Here is a 27734-nt window from a genome sequence, read left to right as displayed (position 1 = left end):
AGAGCATAATTAATCTTTAGAGGTGGTAAAATCTCTAGTTTGTGGTTCATAATATTCCATAAAAATCACAATATATACCTAAGTTACTAGAAAATTTCTTTTGTGTTATTATTAGTAAAATATTTAATTGATCTTAATTTCTTCATAGACTTCAGTAACTGGTTGTGCAATCTAAATGTGAGTAAAGAACTTTACGAATCATGACTTTTCTTAAATAAAATATAAATTTTGATCACGTTTTCATCGGTCCGTAACTTCCTTCAACGTTCACAAGTTATTTTAGCAAAATCGGTTTTACAAATCAAATCAGACCATCCAAGTTTTTGCCTTTTATATCCAACAAGAACGGTCCACATTGAGTACGGGACGGGTCCGTAGAAACACTTTTACAGAGCCGTGGAACGTCCTGTTCTTTTGTTCCCTCGAGAAGTCCAACTGTCCAAACAGTCAAAACAGTTGGGCGTCCATCGTCAACCAATCGTTTCTCATCTTTGTCTCTGCCTCTCATGTCTTCTTCGCTTTCAAGTTAACAAAAGGAACGCACAACTAGAAGTTCTAAATGCAGAAATGTACAAGGATTCCACTTACGCTTTCACAAGTTAACTGATTCGAAGAATTGAAAATAATAATGCGGAAGAGAGAAATTATGTATATTTCGATATATCATGATGAAAATTACATCAGCCTATTTATAAGATTTATGAAAAGACTAAATAAGATAACATATCAATTAATATAGGTACGATAAAAAAGAGACGTTCGTACACAATTTTGATAGATACAGAGAATCATATTTCTAACACGAAGCGTCTTCTTCTAACAACGCGTGCTGAGCGGTTTCAGACATGTCTCTGTCACGTGAAACAAAAGCTCTTTTAGCTTGACTTGACGAATTCAAACAAAAGCAAGTTGCTTCTTCAGATCGTCGAACCAAACCACCTCACTCGCAACTAGTCTGAACATTCAATTGAATAAAGCAGTCTGTCCTGATGGCGGAGCTTTCATTCTTCCTCTTTTCTCATTCGCAACTTGCGCCCCCTCTTTACGTATACACTTTACCTGCGAGGAAAAGTTGCAACCTTTTCCGCGGTCTCTCACTCAATCACGTATTGTTCTGATGGAAACCGAAGAGATCGAGGGACGCATTTTGTCTTCTGCTTCGATCCCCCTATGGAAGTATGATGTGTTCGTGAGCTTCAAAGGCGAGGACATAAGGAAAACGTTCGCGGCCCACCTCTTCCAAGCGCTGAAGAATGCGGGGATCAATTATTTCAAGGACAACGACAAAGTGGAGACCGGGATTTTTATCGAGCCCAAGCTGCTCGACGAGATTCGCCACTCTAGGGTTGCCCTCGTCGTGTTCACCACCAACTATGCCGACTCGTGGTGGTGCTTGAACGAGCTGGTGGAGATCCTGGAGTGCAACAGGAGGTTCAGAGATCATGAGGGTCACGTGGTTCTACCCATTTTCTATGATGTTGAGCCAGGGGACGTCCGGAAACAGAGCGGGCGATTCGGGGATGGTTTCGGAAGGTGTTTGGCCACCCACACAGACGATTTGCTGGTGCAGAAGTGGAGGGATGCGCTTAAAGAAGCTGGGAATATATCGGGATTGCATTTGAATAACGATGCTAATGGGTAATGCATTTATTAAGTTCACTTCCGAAAAAGCTCATATTAGTGGTCGATTTGAATTATTCTGTTGATTGAGTTTAGTTCATGGGTTTGCCGCTCATCTTCTGATAGCCTTTCTATGATGTAGTTACTCATATTGGACTTGTTCTTCCTATCCAACTACAGGGATCAATTAAAATTCATCAAGCAAATTGTAGGACATCTCTTCAGGATCAGCCCTAGACCAATCTCCCCCTATTTTGTCGAAAATGCTATTGGGGTAGATTCCTTCGTAGACGACGTGATATCGTTGCTGGAAATTGGGTCTGAGGATGATGTCCATGTGGTTGGAATATGGGGAATAAAAGGAATTGGTAAGACAACGGTGGCCAAAGTCGTCTGCAATTGCGTTTTTAGGGAATTTGAAGGTGTTAGCTTACTCGAAAATGTCGGAGATGCAAACCAAGATACGCTTTTACTTCTTCAGAAGAGACTTCTCCACGATGTTCTTAAGGTACAAGAAGGTCTAGAATTGTGTGATCTTAACAGCAACATCAACGAGATAAAAACTAAGCTCTGCCGGAAAAGGATCCTTCTAGTTCTCGATAACATCACTAAGAAGGACCAAATTGAGTATTTCGGTGCTGGAGATCAAGAATGGTTCCAACATGGGAGTAGAATTTTGATAACTACAAGAGATGAGAAGTTGCTGGAAGATGTCAATGTAGATAACAAGTACATGCTTCCAGGATTGACTCATAAAGAATCGCTCCAACTCTTGAGTCGCCATGCCTTCCTAAAAGACCACCCTAAAGAAGGCTATGAAGAGTTGTCAGAGAGGCTTGTCCACTACACGGGTGGACTTCCACTGGCACTTAAAAGATTTGGCTCCTTCCTTTCTAAGAAGAGGAAAAATCAGTGGCATGAGATATTGGAGAAGTTGGTGAGAGAGCCTCATCTTGCCCCTGTTGGATTACCTTTAGAACCATTCTCCTCTGTCTTTCAATCAGTAGGGCCATATGGAGGTCGTGGCGGGGGTTCTTTTGATGATAAAACATACACTGATGTTAGAAAAATAACTGTAGTTGTTTTGAGATCAGAAGTGATCGAGTCCGTTACTATTGAGTATGATCAGAATGGGTGCTTAGTCCGCTCGGCAAGACATGGTGGACATTCGGAAGGCCAGATATGCACGGTGAGTCCATTATTATGGTATGCTATGGCATGTGTTTGGGCTTTTCAGATGTATGCATTGCAGGCTTTGCCTATTTATAAATATTTAAATCTACTTATGTAACTCCCTATCAAAATATGAGCTATTGTTTGGTCATTAGAATATAAGAGTCCATATCAAAGGTAAATTGCTTAAAAGGATTCAACGGAGTAGTTCCACAATGCTTCACCATCCCTCGAAATCTGGACGTTTGTGGAAAAAATGAGTTTTGTTGGTTCCATATTCTTGTCTTGTTGTTGGGTGTATGAAAGATTTCGTTTGGGCTATGATGTCTCCAATATAGTGTCGTGAATCAAGTATTTTTTAAGTCCTCAAAAGTATTAAAATTCCTTAGTTTTCGGAGGGTTCGTTTCTTGATGAAGGTGATGTTGTGCTGCTGCCTGCAGGTAAACTTAGCTTATCCATATGAGTTCCTGACTTCAGTGTCAGGCTACATTAGAGAAGATTTACATCCTGTCAGGATTCACTCACTTACTTTCCACAGCAATGAGAGAACATATGGTCCATTTGGCAACGAGGGAGGGACATTTTTCAGTTTCCCACCGGTCGCTGGGAAGATCGTCGGATTCTTTGGGAGGCGTGGCTGGTCTCTTGATTCCATTGGAGCATATTTTGGACCGATCTCTTTTCCATATCCCTTTGAAGCCGTAGGCCCATTTGGAAATAGGAATTGTGAAGGCCGATGGGATGACGGCAAGCATACAGATGTCAGACAAATTGATGTTGTTTCTGGTTCAGCAATTGAGGCGATTACTTTTACTTATGAGCCAGGTCGTTCTTTTGCACATGGTACAAGTGGTGGAGGCACAACAAACAAGGTACTGGTGCTATTAGAGCGATGAACTGTTGATCTTGGTGTTAGATAAAAGATACTCTTTTTATTTCTGATTCATGCAGCTCATAATGGCATGTGCTGAAGACATAATGCGTAAATAGAAATCAGTAGTCGCTAATTTTTAAAACGTGGCCAAGTTGTAACACCGTAATTATAACTCATCCGGGAAATGAAACAGCGGGATGTATGACATTATAAAATTAAAAAAATATCCGATCCCGATTTATTTGTTTTTGAAAATTCGTGATTTTTGTGTCAGTGAACGTTGCTTTGCGTTCATGAGTAGTTTCCATAATGACTTACTGGAATAATTAGCTGTCCCTTTCTGATGTCTTTATTCGAATAATGAGTTATTTTTTTAAACTCAAATGGTGAGTTATCTCGAAATTACACAATAGAACCGATGATGTATCTGCTTTTTGTATGATATATACGACATGACAGTGAATTAGGTAAGATAATCTTTTTTTTTCCGCTTATGCCATTTACCTAACTATCTAGAAGTTGGTGTCACGTGCTAGTTACTATCATGCATAATGCTTTTGTTTTTCAAGTTGTTGCACTAACTATTCCTTACATTCTAATAATTATTACAGATAAATTTGGACTGGTTAATTGAGTATCTAACTTCAGTTTCGGGCTATATTACGAGTGATTTTGGCTCTACTATCATCCATTCGCTCACGTTTCAAAGCAATAAAAGAACATACGGACCATTCGGCACTGAAACCGGAAGGAAGTTTTCATTTCCAGCCACTGGGGGAAAGATCATTGGGTTTTATGGGAGTTCGGGTTCCCATCTTGAATCTCTCGGAGCATATTTGGAACCAATCTCTCATCTACACCCCATCAAGTGTCTTGGACCATTTGGAGGCCAAGGTGGAGACCCTTGGGACGATGGAAAATTCAATGGTGTAAAGAAAATAAAGATGATGTTGGAAGATGTTGTCAGCTGCATCTCCTTTGAGTATGACACTAATGGCGAGTCTATTTGGTCATCTACACATGGTCACAATGGCAACGGAGATATCCATATGGTGAGTTCATTGCATATCGTCCATTCAAATTACGGTGGATCCTCTCTCTCTCTCTCTCTCTCTCTCTCTCTCTCTCTCTCTCTCTCTCTCTCTCTCTCTCTCTCTCTCGCAAACCTCCTTATCAATTCTACGAGAACTTTTGTGAAAGCCTTTGATTTGCTTCTCTTCGATTAGAAGTATTTTCCCATTATCCTAATTTTTGGCCTAATCCTTCTTTTGGTGATCGATCCAACCTCTAAGAAAAATAAGATATACCTCGGTTATATTTCATTTCTTCGATAAGTTCAGTAACAAGCATAATAGCCCTATTGTTTTGATGAAAAGAAGAACCTATGGTTATCTTTTAAAGAAATTTCCAAACGAATAATTTCAACGAAATCTTTTAATTTCTTATTTACTATGTTCACTTTTTGTATTCCTCTATCCGTAAAGCACATTGAAGGTACTGAAATGACTATGATAGAGTTTTTCTTATCAATATTAATATCTACACTAGAAGGAATGTTTTTATGCGGTGCGGTATGGTACGGTGAAGGTCTTAGGCACCTCACTACCCCACGCCACCATTAGATCAAGTATTAGTTTTCTAATAAACTTGAGAAGCTTTATCAAAGTAAATTGTGAGTGATAGAAACCCTATACATGATGTACAATGATAGAGTATGGGTTGTGGAAATCATCTTAGAGGGAAATGAAAACCATCCAAATGTACTGAATGATTGAAGTCGTCTTTTGATCATTTAAATTTCTTCCCGTAATTTTTATTTGGTACGTTACACAAAGGTCAATTAATATGCTTTATGCGAGATAGACTCCATGAGAGTGACCTAGTACAATAAGTTTTTATAATGCTAAAGGCGGCGAATCGGCAAAGTACGCTAGAGAACCCAATGGTCTATCATCTTCAATTGTTGACCCGTAAAGTATGACGTAAGAATAGTAGGTTATCCATACATTAGTTTTGAGAAATTCTTGGGTATAAGGATTAAACTTCTAGGTTGTACGTGGATGCGATGTTTGTTTAGGCCACTGCAGTGTATCTATCATCTTTGATATAGATCAATATGACAATTAAATTGCTAATTCTGCAGGTTAACTTGGACTACCCTCGTGAGTTCTTGACCTCAGTGTCAGGTTATACCAGACGTTATAATTCTGTTATCCGATCACTCACGTTCGAAAGCAATTTAAGAAGGCATGGACCCTTTGGTAAGGAAAAAGGAAGCTTCTTTAGCTGTGCATTGACATGCAGCAAGATAATTGGCTTTCACGGAAGGTCTAGCATCCAACTTGATGCGCTAGGAGTCTACTTTGAACCAATTTCTGATCTTCATCTCTTGAAATCCATTGGGCCATTTGGAGGACAAGGGGGAAGTCCATGGGACGATGGAGATAGCACGGGTGTGAGAAAAATAATTGTAAAAGGTGGATCGGCTATTGACTCCATTACTGTTGAGTACGACAAAAATGGGTCTGTGGTTCAGGGCCCTAAACATGGTGGAGATGGAGGACATCTAACACTCGAGGTATGGACTTTAGACATTTACTTAATCTTATGAACGTCCAACTTCTGTGTTGTTGCTAAGGTTTGGTTTTAAGTGGTTTGGAGGTCACGTTTATGCACATGAGCAAGTATTCTAAACAGAGCGTAAAGGTAAAAGTAAGATATGAGAACAGTCCGTGGATTTTGAGTTTAGATTGACAAGTGATCTTGAATGAGAAAGTCATTGTAGTGGCATGATGTAATATCATCATAGAACAGGGACTTCTCTTTGGTTTTCCAACCTTCCTCAGTTCCATTTACGATGAAAGCACTCAATACATTCAGAAAAGTACTGCCTCCGAAAAAGGAAAAAAAAAACATATGAAAAAGGTATTTTTACTATGACTTTAAGTCCGAGAACAATTTTCCTTAATTTTAGTAGCTGTTCTCAAAGCGTTGCCAAACCATATTTTAAGCAGCTGCCTTTCCTTTTGCAATTGTGGTGGACCAAAATAGGTTTTATGCTCTAGGTGCAGCGGAATTATCTATTTAGCTAATACAATGTTTGTCTAACAAAATACAAGTTATCAACCGGAGGGTTTTGTTTACGCTGATTTTGAAGTTTCTACGGTTGGGAGGTTGGGATTTAATATGTTTGTCTTTCTACTTTTGCAGATTAAACTCAATTATCCTCGTGAGTACTTGACTTCATTTTCTGGTCACACTGGATCTTTTAGCGGGGTTATTGTTGTTCGCTCCCTCACATTTCAAAGCAATGAACGAACTTTTGGGCCATTCGGTGAAGAGGTTGGGAAGTACTTTTCTTTTCCATCAACCGGTAAAAAGATTGTCGGGTTTCATGGGAGGTCTAGATTCTTGGTTGATTCACTTGGAGCACATTTTGAGTCTTGACATGCTAAGCTTTACCTTTTTGTTTCCATGTGGTCGATGTTTGAGTTTACACATAAATATGTATGGTCACGGACATTCTTAGAAATCTAAGGGTGTGAATAGGTTGGTCTGATGTTGTCGTGATCTTGTCAGAGTCTCCCAAACCTAGTAATCGGGAACAAAGGTTCCTCTCTAAACATGTAGTGGATATTTTTGTAAGCATCTTTGTAATAAAATTTTTCCTTTGGCCTATGTAATTGTCATCTCGTAAATTTCTTTGGAGAGCGTAATTTATCTTTAGAGGCCGTAAAATCTCTAATCCTGTGGCTCGTAATATTCCACAAAAATCATAATTTATGCCTAAGTTAGGAGTAAACTTCATTTGTGCTATTATTAGTAAAATATTTAATCGATCGTAACTTGCACTTCGTAAAGATGTGTGTGAGTAAATTTTTGTACCAATCACGACTTTTCTTAATCGAAAACAAGTTTGATAACAGATAGGTTTTACAAAACAGATTGGGCAGACCGCCCTTTCCTCTCTGTTTTTTCCAACGACGACGGTCCATATTTATTTATTTATTTTTTGGTCGAAGACGGTCCATATTGAAAGCACGACTTTTCTTAGTTGTTGAAATTGCTTGCAAAATTGATTGTATGCAAAAAAATTTCACCGTAAAAAAAGTGTAAATATAAATTGTTGTCGAAAATAAAACGTTTTTTTTGTTAATTAATTATTTTAAATAAAAAATGATTATTTAAAAAAATATTTTTCGAATTATATATATTTCGCAAAATAAAGGAAGTTCAATACTCGATTGCACCCGTGTACAATGATTCGAGGCAGCTTCTTCTACCAACGAACGTGCTATATATGAAGCTTCAAATCCATGTCTGCGTTTTAAGACACGACTCTGTCACGTGATACAAAAGCACTTTCGGGTTGAGTTGACGAGTTCAAACCATATTGTCCTCGTGCGAGCAAGTTGCTTCTTCCAGTTCTCTGAACCAAACTAACTCCACTCAACACCTTGTCCCAACATTCATTTGAATAAGCAGTCTGCCCTGACAGCGGAGCTTATTTTGTTCATCCCCTTTTCTCATCTCGTTCGCGACTTGGGCCTCCTCTCTACGTTTACGCTTTACCTGCGAGGAGAAGTGGCAACCATTTCCGCAGTCTCTCACTCGATCACGGATTGTGCTGATGGGAACCAAAGAGATCGAGCAACGCATTTCGTCTTCTGCTTCAATCCACCAATGGAAGTATGACGTGTTCGTGAGCTTCAGAGGCGAGGACATAAGGAAGACCTTCGCAGCCGACCTCTTCCGTGCGCTGAAGCAGGCGGGGATCTACTATTTCAGGGACAACGACAAAGTGCAGACCGGGATTTTCATCGCGACAAAGCTGCTCGGCGCGATTCGCCACTCTAGGGTTGCCCTCGTCGTGTTCACCACCAACTACGCCGACTCACGGTGGTGCTTGAACGAGCTGGTGGAGATCCTGGAGTTCAACAGGAGGTTCAGAGATCATCAGGGTCACGTGGTTCTGCCCATTTTCTATGATGTTGAGCCAGGGGACGTTCGGAAACAGAGTGGGCGATTCGGGGATGGTTTCGGAAGGTGTTTGGCCACCCACCGGGACGATTTGCTGGTGCAGAAGTGGAGGGATGCGCTTAAAGAAGCTGGCAATTTGTCAGGATGGCACTTGAATAATGATGCTAATCGGTAATCCATTTATTAAGTTCACTCCCGAAAAAGCTCATATTAGTGGTCGATTTGAATTATTCTGTCGATTGAGTTTAGTTCATGGGTTTGCCGCTCATCTTCTGATAGCCTTTCTATGATGTAGTTACTCATATTGGACTTGTTCTTCCTATCCAACTATAGGGATCAATCAAAATTCATCAAGCAAATTGTAGAACATCTCTTCAGGATCAGCCCTAGACCAATCTCCCCCTATTTTGTCGAAAATGCTATTGGGGTAGATTCCTTTGTAGAGGACGTGATATCGTTGCTGGAAATTGGGTCAGAGGATGATGTCCGTGTGGTTGGAATATGGGGAATAAAAGGAATTGGTAAGACAACGGTGGCCAAAGTCGTCTGCGATCGCAGTTTTAGGGAATTTGAAGGTGTTAGCTTACTCGAAAATGTCGGAGATGCAAACCAAGATGCGATTTTACTTCTTCAGAAGAGACTTCTCCACGATGTTCTTAAGGTACAAGATCTAGAATTGTATGATCTTAACAGCAACATCAACGAGATAAAAACTAAGCTCTGCCAGAAAAGGATCCTTCTAGTCCTCGATAACATCACTAAGAAGGACCAAATTGAGTATTTCGGTGGTGGAGATCAAGAATGGTTCCAACATGGGAGTAGAATATTGATTACTACAAGAGATGAGCAGTTGCTGGACGATCTCAAAGTAGATAACAAGTACATGCTCCCAGGATTGACTCATAAAGAATCGCTCCAACTCCTGAGTCGCCATGCCTTCCACAAAGACCACCCTAAAGAAGGCTATGAAGAGTTGTCAGAGAGGCTTGTCCACTACACGGGTGGACTTCCACTAGCTCTTAAAAGATTTGGCTCCTTCCTTTCTAAGAAGAGAAAAAATCAGTGGCATGAGATATTGGAGAAGTTGGTTAGAGACCCTCATCTTGCCTCTGTTGGATTACCTTTAGAACCATTCTCCTCTGTTCTTCCCTTTCAATCCGTAGGGCCATATGGAGGTCATGGCGGGGATTCTTATGATGATAAAACATCCACTGATGTTAGAAAAATAACTGTGGTTATTGTGAGATCAGTGATCAAGTCCTTTACTATTGAGTATGATCAGAATGGATGCTTGGTCCGCTCGCCAAGACATGGTGGACCTTCGGAAGGCAAAATATGCACGGTGAGTCCATTATTATGGTATGCTATGTCATGTATTTGGGCTTTTTCGGATATGTGCATTGCAGGCTTTGTCTATTTATATATATTTAAGTCTACTTATGTTGCTCCCTATCAAAATATGAGCTATTTGGTCATTAGAATAGAAGAGTCCATATCAAAGGTAAATTGCTTAAAAGGATTCGACGGGGTAGTTCCACAATGCTTCACCATCTCCCAATATAGAGTGTCGTGAATTCCATATGTTTATGCAAAAAAATTAGGGTTTTAAGATGGAGTTGAATGATTTCGATAGGAAGTGAGCAAAAGAGAAGGAATGCAAGTACTCAAGCAATATCCTCTTCAAGTACTTTTTAAGTCCTCAAAAGTATTAAAAGTCCTTAGTTTTCGGAGGGTTCATTACTTGATGAAGGTGATGGATACTATATTTGTGCTTCTGCCTGCAGGTAAAATTAGATTATCCAAATGAGTTCTTGACTTCTGTGTCAGGCTACATTAAAGACGAATCTGGATGTGTCGTCATTCAATCACTTATGTTCCACAGCAATAGGAGACCTTATGGTCCATTTGGCAATGAGAGCGGGAACTATTTCAGATTCTCACCGACTGATGGGAAGATCATCGGATTCTTTGGGAGGTTTGGCAATTCTATTGATTCCATCGGAGCATATTTTGGACCGATCTCTCGTCCATATCCCTTTGAAGTTGTAGGCCCATTTGGAAATAGTAATGGTGAAGGCCGATGGGATGACGGCAAGCATACAGATGTCAGACAAATTGATGTTGTTTCTGGTTCTGCAATTGAGTCAATTACTTTTACTTATGAGCTAGGTCGTTCTTTTGCACATGGTACAAGTGGTGGAGGCACAACAAACAAGGTACTGGTGCTATTAGAGTGATGAACTGTTGATCTTGGGGTTAGATAAAAGATACTCCTTTTATTTATGATTCATGCAGCTCATAATGGCATGTGCTAAAGACGTAATGCGTAAATAGAAATAATTAGTAGCTAATGTTTAAAACATGGCCAAGTTTTTTTTTTGGTCGAAACATGGCAAAGTTGAACCATCGTAATTATAGCTCATCCAGGAATTATAACAACGGGACGTATAACATTGTAAAATTAAAAAATTATTCGATCTCGATTTATTTGTTTTTGAAAATTGGTGATTTCTGTGTCAGTGAATGTTGCTTTGCGTGCATGAATTGTTTCCGTAATAACTTAATGGAATAATTAACTGTCCCTCTTGGATGTCTTTATTTGAATAATGAGTTATTTTTTGAAACTCAAATGATGAGTTAATCTTGAAGGTACACAATATAACCAATGATGTATCTGCTTTTTGTATGAGATATACGACATGATAGTGAATTAGGTAAGATCATCTTCTTTTATTCTTTTTTTCTGCTCATGCCCATTTACCTAACTATATAGAAGTTGGTGCCACATGCTTGTCACTATCATGCATAATGTTTTTGTTTTTCAAGTCTATTGCATTGACTATTCCTTACGTTCTAATGATTGTTATAGATAAGTCTGAACTGGTTAATTGAGTATCTAACTTCAGTTTCGGGCTATATTACGAGTGATTTTGGCTCTACCGTCATCCATTCGCTCACGTTTCAAAGCAATAAAAGAACATACGGACCATTCGGCACTGAAACCGGAAGGAAGTTTTCATTTCCAGCAACTGGGGGAAAGATCATTGGGTTTTATGGGAGTTCTGGTTCCCATCTTGAATCTCTTGGAGCATATTTCGAACCAATCTCTCATCTACACCCCATCAAGTGTCTTGGACCATTTGGCGGCCAAGGTGGAGACCATTGGGACGATGGAAAATTTAATGGTGTAAAGAAAATAAAGATGATGTTGGAAGATGTTGTCAATTGCATCTCCTTTGAGTATGACGCAAATGGCGAGTCTATTTGGTCCTCTACACATGGTCACAATGGCAACGGAGATATCCATATGGTGAGTTCATTGCATATTTTCCTTTTCATATTACAGTGGATCCTCTCTCTCTCGTCCCCTTTCACAAAAGCCTCCTTATCAATTCTATGAGAACTTTTGTGAAATCCTTTCATTTGTTTCTCTTTGACTGGAAGTGTTATTTTTCCATAATGTATCCTAATTTTTTGCCTAATCCTTCTTCTTGTAGGATTTTGTGGAACGACTGCTGATTTTTTTAAAATCTTAAGTTATTAGATGAAGGCGTGGTTTAAGATTTAATTATTCTAACACCCCCCTCACGTTTAATCTAGTCTTTTTGCCAGTACTAAGTGTACACTCCCCATTACGCTTAGTTTTGTCTTTTTGCCTAGTACTAAGCATGGATATGTTTAATTGGGGAGGCAAATGGGGTTTGGAAAGATTTAAACTCGGGAGCTCCAGCTCTGATACCATATAAGATTTTGTGGGACCACTGCCAACTTTTCTAAAAGCTTAAGCCGTTAGATGCAGGTGTGGTTTAATATTTAATTATTCTAACTTCCGATGATCGATCCAACCTCTAGAAAAAAAGGGTATACCTTGGTTATATTTCATTTCTTCGATAAGTTTAGTAACAAGCATAACAGCCCTATTGTTCTGATGGAAAGAAAAATCTATGATTATCTTTTGAGGAAATTTCTAAACGAACAATTTCAACAAAATCTTTCAATTTCTTATTTACTACGTTCACTTTATGTATTCTTCTATATGTAGAGTTGAAATGACTATAATAGAGTTTTTCTTATTGATATTAATAGCTACTCTAGAAGGAATGTTTTATCCAGTGCGGTCAGGTACGGTGAAGGTCTTAGGCACCCTGACCACCCTACGCCACCATTAGATCGAGTATTAGTTTTCTAATAAATTGTGAGTGATGGTAACCTGTATACATGATGTATAATCATAAAGTATGGGTTGTGGAAATCTTCTTAGAGGGAAATGAAAACCATCCAAATGTACTGAATGGTTGAAGTCGTCTTTTGATCATTTAAATTTCTTCCCGATATTTTTATTTGGTCCATTAATATATATGCTTTATGCGAGGTGGACTCCATGAGAGTGACCTAGTACGAAAAGTTTTTATAATGCTATAGGAAGCTAATCGGCAAAGTGTGCTAGAGAACCCAATGGTCTATCATCTTCGATTGTTGACCCTAAAAGTATGATGTAAGAATAGTAGGTTATCCATACATTAGTTTTGAGAAATTCTTGGGTCTAAGGATTGAACTTCTAGGTTGTACGTGGATGCGATGTTTGTTTAGGCCACTGCAGTCTATCTATCATCTTTGACATAGATCAACATGACAATTAAATTGCTAATTCCGCAGGTTAACTTCGACTACCCTCGTGAGTTCTTGACCTCAGTGTCAGGTTATACCAGACATGATAATTCTGTTATTCAATCACTCTCGTTCGGAAGCAATTTAAGGAGGCATGGACCCTTTGGTAAGGAAGAAGGGAGCTTCTTTGGCTGTGCATTGACATGCAGCAAGATAATTGGCTTTCTCGGAAGGTCTAGCATCCAACTTGATGCGCTAGGAGTCTACTCTGAACCAATTCCTGATCTTCGTCTCCTGAAATCCGTAGGGCCATTTGGAGGAGAAGGTGGCGGTCCATGGGATGATGGAGATGGCATGGGTGTGAGAAAAATAATTGTAACAGGTGGACCGGTTATTGACTCCATTACTATTGAGTACGACAAGAATGGATCTGTGGTTCAGGGCCCTAAACATGGTGGAGATGAAGGACATCTAATACTCGAGGTATGGACTTTAGCCATTTACTTACTTAATCTTATGAACGTGCAACTTTTCTGTTGCCGCTAAGGTTTTGATTCAAGTGGTCCGGACGTCACGTAGACATATGTACATAAGCGTGAAAGTATAATGAGTAGAGCGTAGAGGTAAAAGTGAGATATGAGAACAGTCGGTCGATTTTGAGTTTACATTAACAAATGATCTTGAATGAGGATGAACCTCTGAGAAAGTCATTGTCGGGACATGATGTAACATCATCTCAGAACAGGGATTTCTCTTTGGTTTTTCAACCTTCCTCGGTTCCATTTACAATGAAGCACTCAATACATTCAGAAAAGTACTGCCTCCGAGAAAGATAAAAAAAGAACATTAAAAGGTGTTTTTCTTTATGACTTTTAGAACAATATTCCTTAATTTTAGTACCTGTCCACAAAGCGTTGCAAAAGCATGTTTTAAGCAATTGCCTTTCGTTTTACAGACGAATGATTTGATAACTTTGGCGGACCAAAATAGGCTTGTGCTCTAGATTCAGCGGAATTGTCTAATTAGCTATTACATTGTTGGTCTAACCAAATGCAACTTATCAGCCGGAGTGTTCTATTTATGCTAATTTTCAAGATTCTACAGTTGGGGGCCTGGGACTAAATATGCTTGCCTTCCTAATTTTGCAGGTTAAACTCGATTATCCTCGAGAATACTTGACTTCATTTTCTGGTTACTTTGAATTTTATAGCCATAATATTATTATTCGCTCCCTCACATTTCAGAGCAATGAACGAACTTTTGGGCCATGCGGTAAAGAGGTCGGGAAGTACTTTTCTTTTCCATCAACCGGTCAAAAGATTGTCGGGTTTCATGGGAGGTCTGGAATGTGTATTGATTCACTTGGAGCACATTTTGAGTCTTGACATGCCAAGCTTTATCTTTATGTGCGCCATGCAGTCGATGTTTGAGTTCACATATAAATGTGTCATCATGGACATTCTCATAAATCTAAGAGTGTGAATAGGTCGGTATGATATATCCTCTAAATATAAAGTGTGTTAATGCATTTATTATAGTGAATCAAACCTTCATCAACTAACCTTGTAACTTAGATATGACACCATCAACAGGAAGCAAGTTTTTATAGAAAGAAGATTTGTTTAAATAATTCGTCAGAAATGGAGCACTTCTTTAAGTCTTGTATTTTAATACGGTGGAAAGGGGAGAGTGAATCAACTGTTCTCTATCCAGGGACTTTGTGCTCATAGATTTTGGTCGGTAGGATAAAATTTAGTTATTCTCTTGGGTTAATACCACGAAAAATTCTAAACTGGTATATATGTGATAAATTTACCTCAAACTAATTTTTTGACCACCAAAAATCCCAAACTGATATATATGTAACAAATTTACCCCAAACTAATTTTTTGATAATAAAAAACCCCAAATTAGTATACTTGTGACAAATTTATTTTCTGTTAAATTGGATTAATACCACGAAACAAACATAGGGGTAAAATTCTAAACCAGTATGCCCGTTAATTGGCACGTGTCATCCAACTCAGCAATTTGACGGTAAAATTTAACGAAAACTAATGGAGGGTAAATTTGTCATAGATGTATCAGTTTGAGGTTTTTGGTAGTCAAAAAATTAGTTTTGGATAAATTTATCACATATGTATTAATTTAGAGTTTTTTTATGGTATTAACCCTGTTCTCTCTTGCCATAGTTGTTCCAACAAGGGAAAATTTCAAATAAGCACCCGAAGTGCCATCATTTTCTCAAATAAGGACCTAAAGTGGACTTTGTGTCAAATAAGGACCTAAAGTGCTATTTTTTTTTTCAAATAAGGGCATGAAGTGGTTATAATAGTTTCAAATAATGGCCTCATCTTGCCGGCTTACTGGCCGACCAAAATTTCCTGCTGATCAAGGGCATTTTCGTCCAAAAATAATTTTAATATAAATTTTAATATAATAAAATAAAATAAAATATTTAAAAAAGAGAACAAAACAGGGGAGGGCTGGCAACCCTCCCCCACCTATGGCCGGCGCTTCAGCGAGGGCCACTAGAACCGGGAGGGTCGGACGACCCTCTCCCAGATCTGGCGAGGGTCGCCGGCCCTTGTCCTGGTCTGGGTGAGCGTCGCCGGCTCTCACCCAAGTTTGGGAGAGAGTCACCAGAACTGTGCGAGGGCTGACAACCCTCCCGCAGACCTAGGCGAGGGCCGGCAACGCTTGCCCAGACCAGGGTGAGGGTTGGCAACCCTCGCCAGATCTAGGAGAGGGTCGCCCAACCCTCTCAGTTCTGGCGAGGGCCACCAGGCCCTTGCCTCTGGTCGGTGAGGGTCGCCAGCCCTTGCAAAAGCACCGGCAACTCAGTGGCCATGGTCGCCGCCCCACCGGCGATGGGGTGGCGGCCACAGTGGGCTGGTAGCCATAAGCGGGGGAGGCCCAGCCCTTCCCCTTTTTTTATTTTTTATTTTTATTTTTTTGAGTTTGTTTTTATGGAAGAAAAACACAAAAGGAAAGAAAGAAAGAAAAAAAAAGAAAAAAAATTAAAAGACAAAAATGCTCTCGACTCCGATAAGGTTATGCCCTTTGTTTAGACTGAGATAGACACTTCATACCCTTATTTGAGACAAGATTCACTTTAGGTCCTTATTTGAGAAAATGAGGGCACTTCATGTCCTTATTTGACATAAGATTCACTTCAGATCTTTATTTGAGAAAATGATAACACTTCGGATTTTTATTTGAAATTTTCCCTTCCAACAATGAGTTTTTTTCTTGACAAAGAGCACTAACAAGGACTCGTCCAAGAGATACTGTTTGCAACATTAGTGCGTTTGTGTCTTGGCAAATTAATAATTTGGTTTAAAAAATTAATAATTTAAAAAATAATTTTCTAAAAATAATTATTTGTGTTGCTTATAAAAATTAGTCAACAAATTTTCATTATCAACAATAATCTATTCCTAAATATTTTCGTTGATGATAAAGATTATTTTGTTAATTCATTTTTGTAAGCGATACTCTCGATCAATTTTAGGAAAATATTTTTCAAATTGTCGATTTTCCGCAAAATAAAAGCACGTGGGTTGTCGTCTATCTTATCTCATCTAATATATGTTGATATGATGTTGAAGTAGGCAAGATAATCTACTATTTTCCAGATCATGCATCATCATCTCAGTAATCGAGAGTGGATCGTACACTAGTCATTGTCATTTATCGTTTTTGCTTCTCGACTTGTTGCATTAACATTTCTTGACCCGTATACATAATGTACAATGACAATGCATGCGGTGTGGAAAGCATCTCCGAGGGATATCAAAGCCATTCAAATGTACTGAACGATTGAAGTTGTCTTTTTGATAATTTAATTTTTTCCTTAATTTTTTTTATATAAGTGCACCAATAATCCTAAAACTTGCTGCAAAGTGCAATTGAGTTCTAGTGCTTTTTTAAAGTGCAATCAAGTCTAAATATGATCAAATTGGTACAAACAAGAGGAGAAATCATGTGATAGGGAGAAATCTCAAGATATTTTATATATGTAGTAAAAAACATGTACTACAATCATGTGATAGGGAGAAATACTTTCCCTTCTCTCAAGAATAGGGAGAAATCTTTCTTTTCTCTCAAGAAAACTTTAAGAGAAAAAATATTCTAGAAAAATTCAATCATAAGTATCATTTATATCTAGTAATAAGTTGTAAAATTAATTTAAGTTTTAATGATAAAAGGTATAAATAGAAGTGCGTAGTAGCCGATAAGTCCAGCAAACAAATATCAATTTTAGGTCACATACGAAAGATAACCAGTTTAAGTAGTAATTTCTTCTTAATAATTTATTCATCAGATTAATAATGTTACTAAATAGTTTCAATATCTCTTAGTATGTATTCACATGTCACTGCATTTTTGTAAGAATTGAGGGCGGATAAGTTGAGTAATGAATTAGAATCTACTTAAGTTGAGGCGCCTTATAAGTTGGACCGAAATGTGAATGCTTAAATAATCAATGAGGGCCAAAAGGTCATGTTTCCGGTCCTTTTACAGTCTCATAGGAGAAAAACAGGAGCGATCCCGCTTGATCAATTGTAATTATCCTATGGCATTCGTAATTTTCCTCACTAAAACTTATTTAATCATTATATATCATTTCGCAATTTTTCTTCACGAGACGCAATTTTCCTTTTGTTGTCGCAAGTCCTGTAAGTCCTGTGATTTGTTGAAATTCCATAAAAAAATAGTAATTTGCCTAAGTCTATAGTAATTATCTGATGGATCGTAATTTTTTTTTGGCATATGTAATTGTCATCTTGTAATTTTCTTTGGAGAGCATAATTTATCTTTAGAGGCCGTAAAATCTCTAATCCCATGATTTGTAATCGTAATATTCCACGAAAATCATAATATATACCTAAGGTAAGAGTAAACTTCATTTGCGTTATTATTAGCAAAATATTTAATCCATTGTGACTTGCACTTCGTAAAGATGCGTGAGTAATTTTCTTCACCAATCATGACTTTTCTTAATCGAAAACAAGTTTGATCGGGTTCACATAAGTCCGTATCTTCCTTCGACGTCCATAAGTTATGATAACAGATTAGGTATTCCAAAACAGATCGGACAGACCACTCTTTCCTTTTATATACAACCACGACGGTCCACATTGAAAACAGGACCAGTCCGTAGAAACACTATTACAAAAACCATAAAACGTCCCCGTTCTTTTGTTCCCTTGAGAAGTCCGACTGTCCAAACAGTCAAAACGGTTGACCGTCTATCATCGACTAATCATTTCTCACGTCTTCGCTTTCAAGAGAAAAAAAAGAACACACAAATTAACTGATTCGAAGAATCTTCTTCTACCAACACAGGTGCTGAAGCTTTAAATCCATGTCCGCGGTTTCAGACATGTCTCTCTCCAGGGAAACAAAAGCTCTTTTAGCTTGACTGGACGAATTCAAACCAAATTATCCTTGAGCGAGCAAGTTGCTTCTTCAGTTCTTTGAACCAAACCGACTCCTTTCGCAACTTGTCTGAACATTCAATTGAATAAGCAGTCTGTCCTGATGCCGGAGCTTTCATTCATCCTCTTTTCTCATTTGCAGAGCCTCCTCTTTACATATACACTTTACCTGTGAGGAAAAGTTGCAACCCTTTTTGCAGTCTCTCACTCAATCACATATTGTGCTGATGGGAACTGAAGAGATCGAGGGATGCATTTCGTCTTCTGCTTCGATCCATCAATGGAAGTATGAAGTGTTCGTGAGCTTCAGAGGCAAGGGCATAAGGAAAACTTGGCGGCCCACCTTTTCCATGCACTGAAGCAGGTGGGCATCTACTATTTCAGGGACAATGACAAAGTGGAGACCGGGATTTTCATCGAGCCCAAGTTGCTTGACTCGTTTCGCCACTCTAGGGTTGCCCTTGTCGTGTTCACCACCAACTATGCCGACTTGCGGTGGAGATCCTGGAGTGCAACAAGACGTTCAGAGTGTTGGTGGGTGAAGCCAAATTTCTTTTGTTAAGGGCTTTTTTGTCTTTTCTATTAGTTTTGTTTTTAGGTTGAAAGCTATACTTTATATCAGGGGGAAAAACAGCATTGGTGCCAAAACTTGTGTACGGAGGCCACTTTGGTGCCAAAAGTTTCAATCGGATCACTTAGGGTGCGCATGATAACCATTCTGTTCCGGAATGAGTTCCTGAACCAGAAATAGATTTTTCTATTTCTGGTTCCTGGATGAGTTTCTGAGAAAAAAAACCCGTTTGATAACGACCAACAATTTCTATTTCTAGAACAGAAACCCGTTTGATAACAGCACAAAATTTCTATTTCCTGAAATAAAAACCCGTTTGATAAACAATAGAAAATTCTATTTCCAGGAACAAAAATCCATTTTTTTAGAAATGGAATAAAAATAATAAAAAATCCGAAAAATTCATAAAAATCTTTAAAAAAATTTAGAAAATCCCAAAAAATTGAAAAATTCCAGAAAAAATCATCAAAATGTCGAGAAAATAAAAAAAAATTAGATTTCAGGAAAATAGGAAATTTGTTGAATTTTTTCAAAAAAAATCAAGAAATCAAAATTTTCAAAACTTCACAGAATTGCTTAGAATACCTGTGGCCACCCACTTTTAGTGAAATTTAAATTTTTTTAGGTGCCCAAAAAAAATCAAAAAATCAAAAATTTCAAAACTTCACAGAATAGTTTAGAATACATGTGGCCACCCACTTTGAGTGAAATTTAAATTTTTTAAGGTGCCCAAAAAAATTCAAAAACTCAAAAATTTCAAAACTTTACAGAATGGCTTAGAATACCTGTGGCCACCCACTTTGAGTGAAATTTTAATTTTTGGAGGTGAAAAAAAAAGCAAAAAATCAAAAATTTCAAAACTTCACAGAATGACTTACAATACCTCTAGCCACCCACTTTGAGTAAAATTTAATTTTTTTTAGATGCCCAAATGGTATTTTTTATTATTTTTATTATTTTTTTTGGTTCCTAAAGAAAATTAAATTTCACTCAAAGTGGATGGCCACATGTATTCTAAGCCACTCTGTGAAGTTTTGAAAATTTTTCTTTTTTGCTTATTTTTATTTTTTTTTTCGACACCTAAAAAAAATTAAATTTCACTCAAAGTGGGTGGCCACAGGTATTCTAAGCAATTATGTGAAGTTTTTTATTTTTTTATTTTTTTCGGCACCTAAAAAAATTTAAATTTCGCTTAAAGTGGCTGGCCACAGGTATTCTAAGCCATTTTGTGAAGTTTTGAAATTTTTTATTTATTTTTTTTTATTTATTTTTTTGGCAACTAAAAAAATAAAATTTCGCTCAAAGTGGGTGGCCACAGGTATTTTAAGCCATTCTGTAAAATTTTGAAATTTTTACTTTTTTGCTTATTTTTATTTTTTTGGCATATAAAAAAATTTAAATTTTACTCAAAGTGGGTGGCCACAGATATTTTAAGCTATTCTGTGAAGTTTTGAAATTTTTTATTTTTTTTATTTTTTTCGGCACCTAAAAAAATTTAAATTTCACTCAAAGTGGATGGCCACAAGTGTTCTAAGCCATTCTATGAAGTTTTGAAATTTTTGATTTTTTGCTTTTTTTTATTTTTTTCGGCACCTAAAAAAATAAAATTTCGCTCAAATTGGGTGGCCACAGGTATTCTAAGATATTCTGTGAAGTTTTTAAATTTTAGAATTTTTTTTTATTTTTTATTTTGTTTTTTGGCAATTAAAAAAATTAAATTTTGCTCAAAGTGGGTGGCCATAGGTTTTCTAAGCCATTTTGTGAAATTTTTTATTTTTTATTTTTATTTATTTTTATTTATTTTTTTCGGTACCTAAAAAAATTTAAATTTCACTGAAAGTGGGTAGCCACAGATTCTAAACCATTCTGTTAAGTTTTGAAATTTTTGATTTTCTGCTTTTTTTTCTCACCTCAAAGATCGTGACTTCCATATGAATATGTGTATTGAAGAAAATGAATTCCTCGAAAATGGTTCTCACTTTTGTTCCGTAAATGAAAAACCAACTTTTTTTGGTTCTCATTTCGGTTTCAATCGCTTTGGAAGCAAACTTGTCCCGGAAATAGAAAAATGAAATTGCGTTACCAAACGGGTTTCTGGTCCAAAACTGATTCTGGGAACAAAAAACAAGTTCTGGACAGAACCAGAATGGTTTTCATGCAGCACATTAAGTGCTAAAAGTTGTGAAAAACGATCACTTAAGTGTCACTTCGCCGGAAATCCGACATGGCATTTTTTTAGTAATTTCTCAAGCTGATGTGGCTCGCTGGAGGCTGATGCGGCTTGCCGGAGGCTGATGTGGCATTTTTTTTTTCCTTTTCTTTCTTTTTTCCTTTCTTTTCTTTTCTTTCTTCTTATTTCCGATGGCCGGCGTTCGGCCACCGGCCACCGGCCATGGCTGGCCTCGCCGGGCGTTGCCTTCCTCCGGGCGAGGCGCGGCCTAGCCGGGCTCGCCCCCGCCCGGGCGAGGCCCGGCCTAGCCGGGCTCGCCCGCCCAGGCGAGGCCCTGGCCTAGCCGGGCTCACCCCCGGGCGAGGTCGAGGTCGCCCGGGCGGGCGAGCCCCCAGAGGGCTCGCCTCGCCCAGATCCGGCGAGGCCGGCCTCGCCGAGGCCACGGCTGCCTCGCCGGGCGTTGCCTCCTCCGGGCGAGGCCCGGCGGGCGGCCGTGGCCTCGGCGAGGCCGGCCTCGCCGGGATCCGGCGAGGTGAGTCCTCGCCGGGGCTCGCCTTGCCCAGCGACCTCGACCCTCGCCCGGGCAAGGCGAGCCCCGGCGAGGCTCACCTCGCCCAGATCCGGCGAGGCCGGCCTCGCCGAGGCCACGGCTGCCTCGCCGGGCCTCGCCCGGAGGAAGGCGACGCCCGGCGAGGCCGACCATGGCCGGTGGCTGGCCTCCGGCCACCGGCCATGGTAGAAGAAGAAGAAGACAGAAATGAAAAAAGAAAAGAAAGAAAATAAAAAAGAAAAAAGAAAAGAAAAAAATCAGAAAAAAATATTTAAAAAATTGAATTATACACATGGAAATGCCATGTGTCATTAAAATTTAAATATAAAAGCCACATATTAAATTTGATTGGAATTTCTCGCCGTTGGCACTTAAGTGATCGTTTTTTCTCCGATTTGGCACTTAAGTGATCGCCGGCGTAAACTTTTGGCACTTAAGTGATCCAAATGAAACTTTTGGCACCAAAGTGGCCTCCGTACACAAGTTTTGGCACCAATGCTGTTCTTCCCCCCTTTATATCATCTATTGAGAGACGTTAGCCATCAAGTGCTGAGAATAATATAGAGAGAAAATAAAAGAGAGAAGAAAAAGTGAGTTTTTCTTTGTGAGTATTCTCAATCTCTATGTGCCTTGATCTTAAGAGAAGATTACCATTGTATTCTTACTTTATTTGAAGTCTAGTGGATTCGCAAAGTGCCTTTGCGTGGAGACGTAGCCTAGGTTTGGGTGAACTTCGATAATAAATTCTTTGGTGTGTTCTTCCGATTCTGTTTTTTTATTATTATATTCTGCCAGTGTGGATTGTTTGTTTGGGTTATTTTTTTTGAATCAGTGTGCAATTCCCAACAGCTAATATCAGAGCCTAGTTGACTCATCAAGAACATTGACGTTTTTTCAGTGGCGCTTGATTGAAAGCGAACGATATGGCAGAAGATAAAATCAGAATTGATAAGTTTGACGGGAAGGATTTCGGATGGTGGAAATTCCAAATTGAGGACTATTTTTATCAGAAAGATCTCTATGCACCACTTGAGGGTTGGAAACCCGAAATCGTGGAAGTAGATCCGACAGCAGAATCAAGATGGAAAATTTTTGACCGAAAGGCATTAGGTGCAATTCGTCTAAGTTTGACGAAAAAGACATATACCACATCGCGAAAGCAAAAACTACAAAAGAAGCCATGGATATTCTAACGAATATATATGAGAATTTGTCCACATCAAATCAGTTATTTTTGCTGAAAAAGTTGGTTAATATCTGTGGCAAAGCATATTAATAGTTTCACACAAGTCACAAATCAGTTGGAATCTGCAGGCATAAATCTGGATTTAAAGCTCTAAGCTTTATTATTTTATGTTCCCTTCCGGAAAGCTGCAACACCACAATGTATAGAATTTCGAGCACTATGAAGGATGATTTAACTCTGGATGTTGCTGCATCATGTATGAAGAGATGCGAAGGAAAGTCTTAGGTGGAGATAATTTTTCGGCATTTACATCTTCAACGGCACTAGCAGTGGAGAACCGTGGGAGAAGTAAAAGCAGAGAATCATTTAGCAGTCGTGGCAGGTCATAATCAATGGGAAAAAGAGAGGTTGCAAAAGATGACTACTGGTTTTGTCACTAGAATGGACATCAAAGGTTTCAATGTGAAGCCTACAAAAACAAGCAGCGGGATGAGAATCAATGAGCTAATGTAATTAGTGATGAACCTTTGCTAGAGAACTTGTATTTATTTGCAAGGTTTGATTTGACGACAGACAAGTGATTTGTTGACTCCGGTGCTTCTTTCATTGCACCTCGCAAAGAGACATATTTGCTTATTATGCCAGTGGAGATTTCAGGCAAGTAGTTGTGGGAAACGGCCACATGTGTTCGATTGTTGGAAAAGGAACTGCGATTGTAAATATCTCAGGTGGAGGACATCTAGTTTTGGATGAACCAAGACACATCTCAAAGTTGAAGAAAAAATTGATCTCAACTAGTAAACTTGACCAAGAAGGTTTGGTAACAACCTTTGGATGCAGAGAGTGGAAGATAACATCAGGGGCAAGAGTAGTAGCAAATGAAAAGCGTATAGGTACACTTTATCTTCTACAGAGAGACAATATCAGTGATATGGTTGCAACTACATTGGTTACAAGTAGTTTGTCTACATTTGGTATTATCGTTTGGGGCATCTTGGCAAAAATGGTACACTCAAGGAAGTTACTTCTAGGTTTGCAGAAAGTTGAGTTGGATTTATGTGTGTTGGAGAAACATCTCCAAATGAATTTTGATGACACCCAAACTATCCTTGGTATAATATATACATTGTTTAGTGCAGATATATTTAAAGGACTAAGTGATATTCATGGTGTGATCCATTGAAAATGAGTTCACAAGATGTCCTTGAAGTTTTTATGAAAACAGCACGATCGGACTCAAAAGATCAGCTACGTGATGATGTTTCATTAAAGTTGAAGAAGATCAAGTCATTGGTGATGTTAGGATAACGAATCATTAAGTATGACTATTGTCTCACTATTATAGCCATTGTCGATTGGACATACACAGCAGAAGATTCGAAAAATAAGAGAACAGGTTGTCTGATAGTATGTCAGAGCCGTAGCTACAGATCAGCAGCAAAAGCTATTTCAGGAAGTCTACAAATGTTGGGGAAAAGGCTGTATGGGTAGCTGGTTCCTCAGACAGCATTACCAACGAATTCTAACGGCTATCCAGCTTCTCCAAGACATCCTCAACGGTTATATTGAATATGCCTATAAAAGAGAAGATCTTTGAAATAAAAAAAATAAGAGAGAAATACGCATTTATACGAAATCCAGAAATCTGCGACTTGCTGTATTCTTAGCAAAAAGCTCTTGCTTGTCTGTAATACTTGCTGTCTTGTAATTGTGCTGAGAGATCAAATGTACCAAGTAATAGCAGCACCTAATTCCTGATTGTGTGATCTATCGTCTGATAGGATTGGTGTTACCAGTTCAACTAATTATTAATGTATTCCAGCTCGACTTGTGGCTGTTAGTGGTAAGAGTGGACGTAGGCTTGAGAATAAAACCGAACAACTATATATCTTTATGTGCTGATGTGACATCCACGATTTTGGCTATGAAGAATGGCTATGGAACTGGTGTGTTGATAGTGGGAGAAATCGACCATAGACCAATCCAAGGATAGGTCATGGACCGATCAACCCGATCGGAAGGGTAACCAAGGGATCGGCCATGGTCTGATCGAAGGATCAACCCTGGAATGATCAAAGGATCGACAGTGAATCAATCCAATGACCATACAAGTGACTCGAGCTATTCGGCCATGGATCGACTTTTCGACCATAAGGGTTGATCGTAAGACGATCCTGTACCACCACGGAACGATGGATGATCATGGATTAGTACCGCGTGATCTTATTCCAATCGCGGGTGGTTTCGTACGGTTATGTACCGACTGTGGACGACCATGGATCAATCGGTGTGACCGTGTATTGGTCACAAAACGATCGGTCCCACATAACTACATGACAACCGAGAGTCGTCCACTGACCAAGTATGCTTGGCCATGTACTTGGTCCGTGGACCGGTCATGGACTGACCATGGGACACTTGGACGGGTCACGTACCGGTCGTGGATCAGTCGCGGATTGGTTCGACAACCTTACCGAATGGGTCATGTGCATAAGCCATGTGCCAGGCTATGTGCTGGGCCACGAGCCGGCCATGTGCCTAACTTGGACCATCCCGTAAGGCCAAAGGCCAGCCCAAGCGCCGGCCATGTGCTCGTCCGACCTGGGGACGCTGTGGATGGGCCGCGCGCCAGGTCACATACGGGCCATACGCCCAGTCTGCACGGGTCATGCACCCGGTCTGCATGGCCAGCGGCTTGGTCCTGCGCTCGTCCATGCCGATAACCAGGTGGACAGGCCCTGCGCTAGGCCATGCACGGGCAGTGTGCCCAGTTTGCCAGGCCACACGCCCAGTTAGTGCCGACCATTGTGCCCACGCCATGGGCCACCGACTTAGTCATTCAAAATAAGGTTAGCCAAGACCCGCCACTTTCGATGGTGACTCGGCTACGAACCTCGGTTTTGTAGGCATGATTGATCGTGGGTGGACACGAGGAACTCATTCTCGATCAAGTTAACACTTCCTTTGGCCTAGTCTTCATAGGTCGGCGCCATGACTGGTTGGTTCGGGCCACGAACTTGGTTTCGTGCCCGGCATGACTTAAGTCTTTATAGGCAACATGGCATGATACACACTTCATGTGAAGTACTCAAGTCGGTATGATGCTTATTGGCCATGGTCGCATGAGGGAAAAATATAGCCGTCACCCTTGATTGGGGACGTTGCTCGATTAAGTTCGGATGAATAACCGTCACCCTTGATTGGGGACGTTACCCGATTATGTTCGGATGAATAGCCGTCGCCCTTGATTGGGTACGTTGCTCGATTAAGTTCGAATGAATAGTTGTCGCCTTTGATTGGGAACATTGCCCGATTTAGTTTCGGATGAATAGCCGTCACCCTTGATTAGGGGACGTTGCTCGGAGAATTTTCGGAAGAACCATACCAACAGTTGAGATAATGAATCCCTCGTGTGCATGCTCTTGGTGATATTGTTGTTGCATGAATAGAAAGGCAAATTGAGATCATATCATGCACAAAGACAAGTGTGTTTGAAGCATCTTTGCTATTGATCTACCATCAATTGATGTGGCTATGACGTGTGCTTTGTTCGATGGCGAAGCGTCCTCCTATTTGGAGTTTAGTGAGTTTTACTTACTAAGTTGTGACTCACTCTTTAATTTTTACAGACTTGTAGGTATGGCAACGCCACCTCATGTCCGTCATGATCTACCCGTTGAAATGCATGTCTCTATGATAGACATAGTAGATGTAGAGGAGGATACTACTTACCGTAAGTTTACCACCACCGTTTGGGTACAAGAGGATGCCGAGAACATGGTTCCCCACCGTTATGAAGCTTGGTTTATTTGGTTCGATGGGGACTTAGTGGGCCCTATTCGTGGATTTAATGGACCGCCGGGATTTTCATCCAACGGAACCGTGGGTAATTCTTTGGGGCTTAGCGTCGTCAAGGGAGAACCGTTTTTGCTAGTGTAGATCGCTAGAGGAGCAAGGGTTACCCCAACTTTTGATGTATGTAAAAGAAGGGGCCCATAGAAAAGGGCTTGTAAAATATGAAGTGGTGACGTATGAAACAGCAGTGTGTTTGTGAACTGATTGTTCTTCCTGACTGCTCATTGTTGTTATTGTCTGGATGTAGTTTGAATGCACGCTTCCGCATGCTTCATAAAGAAAGATAAAAGATTCGGGACGATGGACGAAAAATAATTCCCCAAGGGCCGTGAGGGGCCGTGACAGTTGATATTTATCTTCCTATTAATCTTCTTAAGCACACGATCAGGTCACCGTTTCTCACACATCTGGTTAAACCCAATACTTACTTGGCTCCTGCTATTTTCCGCAAAAGTTTGGAAAACCTTTGAAACAACCTATTTACCCCCCTCTAGGTTGTATTGTTAGCCCTAACAATGTGAGAGTTGCATTTATGGAAAACAAAAGGCAGTTAGTTTTCAATTGAATAGGCGACAGAATAAAGGTCAAAAGCTAGAGTTGGTTCATATTGATGTGTGGGGACATGCTTGGGAACTCTCTTATGGCGATAAGAGATATTTTGTCACTTTTATTGATGATGCGACATGGAAGACTTGGGTCTAT

At 39.5% G+C, this 27734-nt stretch overlaps 2 protein-coding genes across 4 annotated transcripts; both read left to right on the top strand.

Moving 5' to 3' along the window:
* The first annotated feature begins 910 nt into the window (after positions 1-910).
* Positions 911-14817, top strand: LOC115690362 (jacalin-related lectin 4-like). 2 transcript variants are annotated; one of them, XR_008814831.1, is made up of 7 exons: positions 911-1638; positions 1801-2809; positions 3235-3666; positions 4280-4720; positions 5812-6246; positions 6879-7217; positions 14743-14817. XR_008814831.1 is itself a non-coding variant. In XM_030616693.2 (6 exons), exons 1-6 carry the CDS (start codon positions 1118-1120, stop codon positions 7113-7115), a joined length of 3075 nt encoding a protein of 1024 aa, XP_030472553.2. In that variant the 5' UTR covers positions 911-1117; the 3' UTR covers positions 7116-7346. The 2 variants fall into 2 exon arrangements, 1 of the variants encoding a protein (XP_030472553.2); XM_030616693.2 differs by lacking the exon at positions 14743-14817 and having other exon boundaries at positions 6879-7346.
* LOC130135449 (jacalin-related lectin 4-like) lies at positions 7959-14817 on the top strand. 2 transcript variants are annotated; one of them, XM_056304744.1, is made up of 6 exons: positions 7959-8819; positions 8982-9990; positions 10433-10864; positions 11518-11958; positions 13305-13739; positions 14501-14817. In XM_056304744.1, the coding sequence occupies exons 1-6, from the start codon at positions 8299-8301 to the stop codon at positions 14639-14641; spliced, it is 2979 nt and encodes a 992-aa protein (XP_056160719.1). In that variant the 5' UTR covers positions 7959-8298; the 3' UTR covers positions 14642-14817. The 2 variants fall into 2 exon arrangements, with proteins under 2 accessions (XP_056160719.1, XP_056160718.1); XM_056304743.1 differs by having other exon boundaries at positions 14405-14817.
* Positions 14818-27734: the final 12917 nt, after the last annotated feature.

Source organism: Syzygium oleosum, unplaced genomic scaffold (assembly GCF_021117445.2).
Source record: "Syzygium oleosum isolate NSW1041296 unplaced genomic scaffold, Sole_v2.1 Sole_v2.33, whole genome shotgun sequence".
Lineage (NCBI taxonomy): Eukaryota > Viridiplantae > Streptophyta > Magnoliopsida > Myrtales > Myrtaceae > Syzygium > Syzygium oleosum.
Note: the sequence above shows the minus strand (reverse complement) of the source record. Positions and strands in the feature narration are given on the sequence as shown.